Source organism: Oncorhynchus masou, chromosome 9 (genome assembly GCF_036934945.1).
Source record: "Oncorhynchus masou masou isolate Uvic2021 chromosome 9, UVic_Omas_1.1, whole genome shotgun sequence".
In the NCBI taxonomy this organism is placed as follows: Eukaryota; Metazoa; Chordata; class Actinopteri; order Salmoniformes; family Salmonidae; genus Oncorhynchus; species Oncorhynchus masou.
The window spans coordinates 39735265-39747842 of record NC_088220.1 but is presented as its reverse complement, the minus strand read 5'-3'; the positions used below and the strand labels follow the sequence as shown (position 1 = coordinate 39747842).

General features: G+C 40.2%; 1 protein-coding gene across 1 annotated transcript in view; it reads right to left on the bottom strand.

The window, feature by feature from the left end:
- Window positions 1–11992, bottom strand: part of LOC135545982 (ecto-NOX disulfide-thiol exchanger 2-like) — a 289160-nt gene extending 277168 nt beyond the window's left edge. Inside the window, exon 1 of the mRNA XM_064974014.1 lies at window positions 11755–11992. Coding sequence (XP_064830086.1) covers window positions 11755–11776 — 22 coding nt within the window. The 5' untranslated portion in view covers window positions 11777–11992. The remainder of the gene's footprint in view (window positions 1–11754) is intronic.
- Window positions 11993–12578: the final 586 nt, after the last annotated feature.

Genomic DNA, 12578 nt, shown 5'->3' with positions numbered 1-12578 from the left:
TTTAGGGGGGTCTGGCATACTCCCTTCTGTCCATTTACTGTTGGCTACTTCTGTGGCTTGAGACTGCTAGCTAACGTTAACCAAAATATTAGCTACAAGTAGGCCTAACGGTGCATGTACACTAGATAGCGGTACATTTCTGCGTGCCCCTTAGGCCGCCCATTGTGACTCTTTTGTGGGCGTGCTGGCAACATATGGCAGCATATAGCATCACATTCAATTGTGCATCAAGAATTCAGCATAGCAAATTTGTATGAAGGTCTGGTTATTAATTGGGTACATATAACTATTTAACTATAGTCTAAAACCCTCTGGTGACAAACAAACTTTGCTGCCCTGTTTCCAATTGTCCACATGGCTGGGAGAACCTATTCAAGTAAGTAAATACCTTTCGAAAATGTAAAAAAAATGTATTATTAGCTAATGTTGGGGTTCGTGCCTTGTTCCTTGTCAATCATTTGCTTATTGGTGAAATTAGCATTCAGACAATATCTTTAAGTAAATCAATCATTAATTTATTAATGCAATTGCAGACAGAAGTTGACAACGGGAACATAACACGAATGTTTCCGAGTAAGTTCTGCAAAATAGTAAAGGGTCCAAGTTATTTCATTATGCTTGCAGTCAACCCCTAGTGATGTCACTGCCTACATCATTACCTTCTACCCATGAGACCAAGCCCATGCATACACAGCTATACAAACAATATCTAAAGGCTCAGCAGTAAATGTCCACTCCCCAAGTTGATTTATAATGGTATGTCTGACTAGTCTCTTATCTCTTTCACTCCCCTGCAGGGATCTGTGTCTATGAATCTCTTTTAGCCTTTAGGTGCTTTCTCACAGACACTCTGTTTTGACTGCAATAACTCACACATCTCTCAGACTGTTTATTTATAAGAGGCAGAGACTATAAAAGAATGTTGGAACAATTTTAAGCTGATGGGTAAGGTGTTCCGCTAGCGGAACCCCACAACAACATTCCGCTGAAAAGGCAGCAAACAAAATTCAAAAATATTTTTTAGAAATATGTAACTTTCACGCATGTCCAATACAGCAAAAGAAAGATAAATATCTTGGTAATCTACCCATGGTGTCTGATTTAAAAAATGATTTACAGCGAAAGCACAACATATGATTATGTTAGCTCATAGCCAAGTCAAAAAAACATAGACATTTTTTCAGCCAAAGTAGGCAGGCACAAAAAGCAGAAATATCGATAAAATTAATCACTAACCTTTGATGATCTTCATCAGATCACACTCATAGGAAATCATGTTACACAATACACATATGTTTTGTTCGATAATGCGCATATTTATATCCAAAAATCTCAGTTTACATTGGCGCGCTACGTGCAGTAATGTTTTGATTCCAAAACATCTGGTGATTTTCCCAGAAATACTCATAATAAACATAATAAAACACGATAAAAGATGGAAGTGTTATTCACAGAATTAAAGATAAGACTTATCCTCTCTGCAGCCACTGTGTCAGATTTTTTGAAAATTTTACAGAAAAAGCATAATCCATGAACGGCGCTCAGTACCCAAAAACAGTCAAAGACAACTCTGCCATCTTAGAGTCAACATTAGTCAGAAAAACCACCATCAATATTCACTTCCCTTTGATGATCTTCATCAGAAGGCACTCCCAGGAATCCCAGTTCGACAATAAATTACTGATTTGTTCCATAAAGTTCTATAAAGCCCATCATTTAGCCACTTGTTGTTAGCGTGTTCAGCCCAGTAATCCATCTTCATGAGGCGCGACCATTTCCTCCATGACAAAAACTCAAAGAGTTCCGTCATAGGTTGTAGAAACAAGTCAAAACAAGTCTGCAATCAATCTTTAGGATGTTTTTAACATACAGTATATCATCAATAAGGTTCCAACTGGAGAATTTCATTGTCTGAAGAAAAGCATTGGAACGGGAGCCAACTCTCTCGGGAGCGCGCGTCATGAGACCGAGGCTCTCTGCCAGACCACTCACTCAAATAGCTCGTATGAGCCCCTCCTTTATAGTAGAATCCTCAAAACAGGTTCGAAAGACAGTGACATCTAGTGGAAGCCCTAGGAAGGAACTATCAGGGATTTAAATAGGCACTGTTTTGAAATTCGACTTCTCACTTCCTGTTTGGATTTCTTCTCGGGGTTTTGCCTGCCATATGAGTTCTGTTATACTCACATACATCATTCAAACAGTTTTAGAAATGTCAGAGTGTTTTCTATCCAATACTAATAATAATATGCATATATTAGCATTTGGGACAGAGTAGGAGGCGGTTCAGTTTGGGCACGCAATTCATCCAAAAGTGAAAATGCTGCCCCCTACCCCAAAAGGTTAAACCTTATAATGAATATATATTGTTAATCTGTAGTCTAGGACCCTATACATGTAGTGGGGAGGGGTCTTATAGCCCATCCCCTTCTATTAATACAACATAAGCATAATCAATTATTATAATACATCAAACATTTGGTGCAGCCCCTATCATGACCCCAAGGTGAACCCCTTCACTGACTAGCTATGGTTAAGACTAACTCTAATGAGCTGCTAGCTAGTTGACTAGCTTGCTATCTAGCCAACTTCAAATACTGTATAGATAGGTAGCTGGTGATATTTAATTCACTTAGCTAACTTCATATTAGCTAGCTATCTTGATGTATTTATCACAGTAAAAAAAAACTTCAAATGCATTTGTAGGTAGCTAGCTAACAGCCATGGAGGATTGTGAAAGGGTAGCAGCCAACTGTCAAAGTGAGGGAGTAGGCTATTCTGGATAGGGCAGGTACTTGTGTAGTTCCTGTCCCTAGAAGTGAGGACGGAGATAATAGTAACTTATTATATTCAGTGCGGTGTAATTTGACTATAATGAAGTCTGCTTCTTGTGAGGTTTTCTGTCCTCAGATAAAGAGAGCTATGAAAGCCTGTGTACATATGAAGAGGTCCCAATGAAGAGCAGTGGTTCTCAGTCCTGGTCCTGGGGACTCAAAGGGGTGCACATTTTTGTTTTGCCTTAGCACTACACAGCTGATTCAAATGATCAACTCATCATCAAGCTTTGAGTGGTATTTATGTATTCATTTGTGACGCTATCCTTGATATCCTTGTGACGCTATCCTTGATGTGTGCCCATCCATCTATCAATCCAATGTTATCATGATTTGTTATCGGAGATATTATACTTTAGTAATCCACAATGACCTGGTGATGTAAAAGTCTAATTCAGATGTGTGAAGGCTACCTGTTTCCTGCATAACTTAATGAGGATGGACACGAGGACAGGAGGGGATCTGCAGCTCGCCCCCGTGTGCCAGAGAAGAAGTCTGCTGTTCTGCATGATGTTTCAAGGATGGGGTCCAACAATGCAGTAAGAGAGGCAATCCGTATGCGGGAGATCTTCACCTCCTACTTCTTTGAAGAGGGTGCTGTTCCCTGGCAACACCATAGACTACACTATGCACAACCAAAGGCTATTTTAAGAGCCATTCACATTGCAATAAGAGTATTCATCCATTTACTTAGCTATGTCAACTGCAGTTATTCAATTCCCATTTCATCTCCCTTTGATTTCTACTTCTCCGGTGAGGGTGCTGTTTAGGTGTGATGTCTGTACAAAAACAAAACAGGCTCTTTTAAGAGTCACCCATGTTGAAAACATGTACAACACCTACACACTCGTGTATCAATCTGTCCTCATGTCTGGGGCGGCAGGGTAGCCTAGCAACCGAAAGGTTGCAAGTTCAAATCCCCAAGTCTGACGAGATACAAATCTGTCATTCTGCCCCTGAACAAGGCAGTAGACTAGTAACCGGAAGGTTGCGAGTTCAAACCCCCGAGCTGACAAGGTACAAATCTGTCGTTCTGCCCCTGAACAGGCAGTTAACCCACTGTTCCTAGGCTGTCATTGAAAATAAGAATTTGTTCTTAACTGACTTGCCTAGTAAAATAAAAATCTGATTGTGTTGTGCAGTAAGCAGGCTCAAGTGAATAACTGTGTCTCTTTCCACCTTCAACGAATAGGTAAGAAGGCCAACCATGGAGAATAGCAAGACTCTTCATCATTTCTATAGCTACACTGTATTGTTCAGCATTAAGTACCGTGTGGACACCAGGTATGGCCACACACAGATTCCTGTTGAAAAGTGTCTCTTTAACTACCTTATTTTCTCAAAAACAGTCTCTCCCCTTCACTTCATCCCTCTCTTCTCCCTAAATCCTCTATAATATAATGTCTACATACCCTACACTACTCATCTCATATGTATATACTGTATATACTGTACTCTATACCATCTACTGCATCTTGCCTATGTTGCACGGCCATCGCTCATCCATATATTTATATGTACATATTCTTATTCATTCATTTACACTTGTGTGTATAAGGCAGTTGTTGTGAAATTCTTAGATCACTTGTTTGATATTACTAAAGGGTCGGAACTAGAAGCACAAGCATTTCGCTACACTCACATTAACATTTGCTAACCATGTGTATGTTCGGTGAACCCCTCCCACATCTGAACTGGCTACACAGAGGGAACTTGGTCAGGTCAACAGGAAGTATTATTAAAGAGATGCTTTACATTGAAATACAGATAGAGATGCAGTAGTCCCAGAGTTAATGAACCAAGGTCAGTTTTTCTTTTCACCTGATTATTATGATGACTAACAATGTTAGAATGAAACATAGAAACAAGGCTTAAACATGCTCTCTCTCTCTGTCCATCTGTCTCTCATCTGCAGATATGTTTTTATGTGAGAGAGGATGCCAACCCCCAGTCCCATCATCGCTAAAGCCCCCCTAAAATAGGCCTAGCGACGTCCCTGTATTTGACGCTTATATATATATATATATATATTGGTTTGACAACTTTTATACATCACGTGCGTTCGCATTTAAGGACTTTAAAAAGTGGGATATGTGTTGGTGTCGGATAGGGGGCAATGTATTGGCCATACATTGGAGAGACAAAATTCAAATGATTCCACAAATGATGGTGTTTGGAATAGGAAAGTGATCAAGCAGCCTGGTGTAATCCATGATTACAAAAGACATATGGGTGGGGTTGACATGTCTGATCAGTTGATCAACTCCCACAATGTTTTGCAGAAGACCTAGAAGTGGTGGAAAACACTTTCTTTCCACTGTGTTGACATTGCAGTTGTCAACACTTACCTTTTGTTCCAGGAATTGAATTACTTAACGAGGCAAGTCAGTAATAAACCAATTATTATTTACAATGAGGGCCAACACCGGATGACACTGGGCTCATTGTGCGCTACCTTTTGGGACTCCCAATCACACCCAGTTTTGATAGCACTGAGACAAAGTGCCTTAGACCATAGCGCCACTCTGGAGCACAGCTGTTTCTCAGCTTTTAAAATGTGTATAATGTTTTCATATGAGATTTGACACCAGCAAATGTTTCTCCTTTATGCACACTGTGGTCATGGTCCAGTAAAAATGTAACATTCCGCCAGGCAGGAAAGGTTTTTGAGGTTGAGATTGGCTCACTGCCAACAATGCAGACTCTGATAGATGGTGAGCCAGTGGCGAGGACTGATCGATATAAATATCTTGGCACTGAGTTTTTTGGACAATGTGTATGTTATCTGTACAAAGGGAAATCAGCGCTTGTTCTTGCTGAGGAAACTCTGCGGTTTAAGGGTGGACATTGAATCCATTTTAACATTCAGTGTTTTGGAAATCTAAACTTAAAGATTAAGAACAGGCTGGGTAACATTGTGAAACAAATTAGCAGGACCATTGGTATGAACTTAAATGACCTTTCTCACCTGTATCAGACACAAGTCATATGTAAAAGCGCAATCCATTCTGAGGGAATGTGGAGGACATTACATTTTGTCAGCCGGTTATTGTCATTCTCACTGTAAATGACCTTATATTAACATAAACATGTTAGCTTCTACAGGCCTCCATGCATAGGCCAAAAGCCTCTGGTGTGCGCCTTTGGAATATCTACATTTTAAAAAGTCTAATAAATCCATTACATCCCATTAAATCCATTATTTTAGGCAGGTCAAAAGAAACATTAAGAAAATGTATTTCAGAAGAACTGAATATGAGACGGCCTACTGTATATTATCTGGCTATGCGCCATGCCTTAGGCTGTAGGTTAGTTCATTTAGCAGACAAGATATGCTAATAAATCCATTATTTTATTGTATATGATTTTAGAGGAAGAATATAATTGTACCTAGCTGAATAAAATATTCCTGTTCCTTGCCTCAAGGTACACACGCTGTACTCTTATCAAGTTATCATATTTAAACACATCAGACTATTCTCAAATTAATTTTGTCTTCAATAAAATGTAAAATATGTTTCGATGTATAATGTCCCATTATGAAATGGGCAGGAACAGGGCTGGGGAAAAAATACATACAGTTTAAGTCGGAAGTTTACATAGACTTAAGTTGGAGTCATTAAAACTGTTTTTTCAACCACTCCACAAATGTCTTGTTAATTATTAACAAACTATAGTTTTGACAAGTCGGTAAGGACATCTAATTTGTGCATGACACAAGTGATTTGTCCAATAATTGTTTACAGACAGATTATTTCACTTATCATTCACACAATTATCACAATTCTAGTGGGTCAGAAGTTTACATACACTAAGTTGACTGTGCCTTTAAACAGCTTGGAAATTCTAGAAAATAATGTAATGGCTTTAGAAGCTTCTGATAGGCTAATTGACATCATTTGAGTCAATTGGAGGTGTACCTGTGGATGTATTTCAAGGCCTACCTTCAAACTCAGTGCCTCTTTGCTTGACATCATGGGAAAATCTAAAGAAATCAGTCAAGAACTCAGAAAAAAAATTGTAGACCTCCACAAGTCTGGTTCATCATTGGGAGAAATTTCCAAACGCCTGAAGGTACCACGTTCATCTGTACAAACATTAGAACGCAAGTATAAACACCATGGGACCACGCAGCTGTCATATCGCTCAGGAAGGAGACACGTTCTGTCTCCTAGAGATGAACGTACTTTGGTGCGAAAGTGAAAATTAATCCCAGAACAACAGCCAAGGACCTTGTGAAGATGCTGGAGGAAACAGGTACAAAATTATCTATATCCACAGTCAAATGAGTTCTCTATCAACATAACCTGAACGGCAGCTCAGCAATGAAGAAGCCACTGCTCCAAAACTGTCCTATAAAAGCCATACTACGGTTTACAACTGCACATGGGTACAAAGATCGTACTTTTTGGACAAATGTCCTCTGGTCTGATGAAACAAAAATAGAACTGTTTGGCGATAATGACCATCGTTATGTTTGGAGAAAAAAGGGGGGGGCCTTGTAAGCCGAAGAACACCATCCCAACCGTGAAGCACCGGAGTGGCTTCATCATGTTGTGGTGGTGCTTTGCTGCAGGAGGGACTGGTGCATTTCACAAACTAGAACTATGTGGCTATATTGAAGCAACATCTCAAGACATCAGTCAGGAAGTTGAAGCTTTGTCGCAAATGGGTCTTCCAAATGGATAATGACCCCAAACATACTTCCAAAGTTGTGGCAAATTGGCTTAAGGACAATAAAGTCAAGGTATTGGAGTGACCATCACAAAGCCCTGACCTCAATCTTATAACCTACTGTATAACTGAAAAAGCGTGTGCGAGCAAGGAGGCCTACAAACCTGACCAGTTACACCAGCTCTTTCAGGAGGAATGGGCACCAATTCACCCAACTTATTGTGGGAAGCTTGTTGAAGGCTGCCCAAAACGTTTGACCCAAGTTAAACAATTTAAAAGGCAATGCTACCAAATACTAATTGGTTGTATGTAAACTTCTGACCCACTGGGATTTTGAAGAAAGAAATAAAAGCTGAAATAAATAATTATCTCTACTATTATTCTGACATTTCACATTCTTAAAATAAACTGAGTATAAATGTATTCGGTGTATGTAAACTTCTGACTTCAACTGTATCATCCGTTTATGCACTCGAATAGCGAATGGAGGCCGCTTTCCCGTAGTTTGTTCTTAAATCATGCATGGTTGGCTACTCCGGCTTTATAGCAGAGCAGATGACAAATAAATATAGTAGCAGCTGGGATCCTCTTCTTTTTAGTTGCAACAATCAAAACCTAAGCTTTCACACCGGATTGCATATAAAAATGTCTGGGCTTATAAGAGCACTTGTTTCACTTCACGCATCAACCACTGTTTGAGGAGCATTTCAGCCTCTCACTGCTCAACAGGTGATATTCCACCCAAACTCTGTATGCCATGGGCTCTCTAACCCGGTTCCTGCAGTGCTTCATTTGAGAAACTAAGTGTAATCTGTTAGAAAACATTGATAGTAACATGTTTACACAAAAAAACATATTTAGTTAAACTGTTGTCAGTCCCTAAACTGTTGTCAGTCTCTGCGCACTTGAGAAAGGAATCAAGGAGAGAGAGGAGATGGAAATGCACATTGGTAAAATATTTTGTAGCTAAAAAGGTAACGTCGGCCTAATAATTATGAAAATATATAAATAAAAACTGTAAGCCGCCCTGAACAATCAATGAACCAACAGCATCACCAAGGCCTATATGTTCACTCACAGATTAATGTATAATACATTTGGAGTGTAACAGATAGTTGTCCATGCAGTATACATAATAATACAGTCCACACTCAAGTTGTAGAGTATAGGCTAAACAAATTATACCAAAGTCATCTTAAATCTGTTTTTTTTTTACGGCAATATGATTATTTTAATTTAGTTTTTTGGCTTTGAAACAATATCCACAATGACCATGTTTTCCACTCAATTTCAACCAAATCCTTGATGGGGAACCTGCTTCAGAGTGCAAAAGACCTTAGACTGGGGCAAAGATTTACGTTCCAACAGGATAATGACCACAAGCATTCAGCCAAAGCAAGTCTGGAAAATCTTCAGAACAAGAATGTGAAAGTCCTCTAGTGGTTGGGCCACCTCTAGTGATCCATACTTGAATCCCATTGAAAATCTGTTTAAAGACTGAAAGGAAGAATGGGAGAAAATCCCCAAATCCAGATGTACAAAGCTGATACTGATATCCCCAAGATGACTCAAAGCATTAAGCAAATGTGGCCATTTAAATGACAATCTTTACCCAAAATTCTTTCAACATCACAGCCCGAGTTCTGAGTTACCTTTCTAGTGAATAGGCTCTGTTAGAGTTTACATTTCTTCCAATTAAGTTTGGGCGATGTCAACCATTCTCCTATTGAGATAAAGTACCGATGAAGCACTGTGACATACGATAGCACAAAAAATACAAAATCAAAGACCGCTAAAAAGGACCACTAGCTAGAGCTTGAATGCTACGGGAGGGATAAGAGGAATCCTGACAAAATACATTTGAGCCAAATATTTTTTTGTAGCATATTCCACTCTGTTAGAGGTGAGGCATGGAATAGGTGTGTGTGTGTGTATTGACTCGGAAGTGACAGTTAATACGCAAAAAAATAGTATTTCTCTCAAATTTTGTGCCCAAATTAGTTTACATTCCGTTAGTGAGAATTACTCCTTTGCCAGATAATTCATCCATCTGATAGGTGTGGCATATCAAGAAGACCGATTAAACAGCATGATCATTGCACAGGTGCACCTTGTGCTGGGGACAATAAAAGGCACTCTAAAAAGGCACAACACAATGCCACAGATGTCTCAAGTTTTGAGGGAGCGTGCAACTGGAATGCTGATGGCAGGAATGTCCACCAGAGCTGTTGATAGAGAATTGTAAGTTAATTTCTGAGGAGAAACTGAGGAGTATTTCGGTCTGTAATAAAGCCCTTTAGTTGGGAAAAACTCATTCTGATTGGCTGGGCCTGGCTCCCCAGTGGGTGTGCCCCCGCCCAGTCATGTGAAATCTATAGATTAGGGCCTAATTTATTTATTTCAATTGACTGATTTTCTTGTGTGAACTGTAACTCAGGAAAATCTTGAAATTGTTGCATGTAGGAGCTTATATTTCTGTTCAGTATATCATGTAAGGAGGTCAAAATAATGAAAAACTATTTACCAAATCTATTAATTTTAAAATACTTGTACCTTGCCATTATCATTCACTGGTTTTTCTAAGATAATGGGGGTCGCCTGTTGCCTGGGCGGGGATTACAGGGCAAGGAATTGTCCCCTGCAATAGCTGAAAAATAGTATGGCAAAGAGCAACAAAATATTGCTTATTACATGTTAAGCCAATGACTTGGGGGGGGGGGTAACCTCATACCTAATGCACAGTATAAATCCACTACATTCCCCTACAGAAAATACATAGCTGTGTTTCCTTTTCATAAGTCATACTGTAGGCTTAACACTCATCTCTGATTTGGGGGCAAATTCTCCATGGTCAAAAATAACAGACACTAAAAAGATGAGAGCAAGGCCTCCCAAGTGGCGCAGCGGTCTAAGGCACTGCATCGCAGTGTTAGCTGTGCCACTAGAGATCCTGGTTCGAGCCTTGGCTCTGTCGCATCCGACACCTGAGCAGAAGGAGCACAATTGGCCCAGCGTTGTCCAGGTTCAGGGAGGGTTTGTTCGGTGGGGATGCTCTTGTCCCATCATGCTCTAGCGTTTCCTGGGGTGGGTGTATGCCGTTTCCTCCAACACATTGGTGTAGTTGGCTTTCGGGTTAAGCGGGTAGTGCGGCTCAGCTGATTGTGTTTCAGAGGGCGCACAGTTCTCAACCTTTGCCTCTCCCGAGTCCATACGGGTAGATGTAATGATGGGACAAGACTGTAACTACCAATTGGAAACCACAAAACTGGGGAGAAAAAGTGGTTTTTAAAAAAATCACAAAAAAAGATGAGCAGCAGAGTCAGAGCGCAGGAGTAAAGCAGATTAACAGGTTCATTTGAAGTCTCAATATCCTGCCCGGTAATGTGAATGTGAGAAAATGTCAATTTACTCAGAGCCATTATGTATCACAGATACATTTGTGAATAAATGAGAAGAAGATCTGAAAGGCCAGACTGCATACAGGATGTGAGCCAATTTCCTTCATGAAAGCCCTACACCCCATATCTGAGAACAGGGGAACATTCCATTTTTTTTGTGACAGATCAGATGAAATAGCTACCAAATTGGATTTCATGACGAAAATGTCATAATAGCATGCACAATGTAGTTGATTCGACTACATTGTGCGCAATGTCATCAATATTCTCCAAATATCACATTTTTAGTTAGCGACTGGTGACATTATTTACAAGATTTAAAAAGCAGCCATGGTCACTAACTAATGAAGCAAGAAAACATTGTATTAGGCAAAACAATAACGGAACCAAGCAGATAAAGCTCACCCCGTATTATATTTCATTAAAGTTCCAAAGATAATAAGGCGTTTGGGAGGACGCTTGTCAACTGTACTCAAATACATTGTAAAACATATGCTACATGATATCAATAGTCATTGTACAATAATGGTTACACCATTCAATCTACATACATTTGTGAATAAAATACAAGTGACGCGGACACATCTGCTTGGTCACTGTCGGTCACTGTCGTTGAGATTTTCACATGTTGTTTCTGTCAGTAATATACTGTACCTGCTGTAATCAAGTCGTCCTCGAAATGAGTATAAAACAACGTGCATTCATTCATTCTTATTGAGAATATAGCCATAAATACAGAAAGTCGTAAAACGCTCCAGATATAGCCGAGTACATAACGGTGAGAGCAGAGCAGGCAAGAGGTAGCTTAATGTAATACTGTAACAAAATCAATACAAGTTAGACCTTACCTCTATACTGCAAGAGAAACATTGTCCACAGTCCCGTACAGCAGAGGATGGTGAGCGCTCGTCGCCTACAGTACGCGAATGTAAAGAATACAAATCCGTTGGATTGAGAGAAAGGGAATTTGTTCTTCAGTCTGCTCGGTTGGGCAGACTGGGCTGCTGTGTGAGAATGAAGGAGGGTCTTGCAGCTGGAGGAGCCTCGCGCTCACATGAACTACATGCCCGAATACATGTAGCCGATGTTTACAAGTGAAGAAAGCATAGCCTGCCAGTCGCGACGTACAAGGGAGTAAGTAGTACTCAGAGTTGCAACGGAATTCAGTGATTTGCTCAAGAATGTGTCAATCCCGATTGCCCACAGCTGACAAACTACTGTACACTTTTTGTTGGTGCAAACCAGTAAAAGGGACTATGCAGGGCCACTGAATAATCATCATAGGTTCTGATATGGATAGGTTTTGTTGTTGGATCCTAATCCTAACATTTTTACATTGTAAAAATGAATATTTGCAAATGGATCCATTTTCATTATGGTGTAGGTGTGCGTGCCAGTGTTGTGATCAGGACATAAACTTAACTTTTTGGTCCACCATCCACCCAAATTTTTTTCTTTGCTAAAATTACACCAACAGGGGCCTCCCTGGTGGCGCAGTGGTTAAGGGCACTGTACTGCTGAGCCCCCAGGGACTCTGGGTTCCGGCCCAGGCTCTGTCGCAATGGGGAGGTCCATGGGGCTACGCACAATTGGCCAAGTGTTGTCAGGGTTAGGATGGTAGGGAAATCCTTGTCACATTGTGCACCAGCGACTCCTGTGGCGGGCCAGGCGC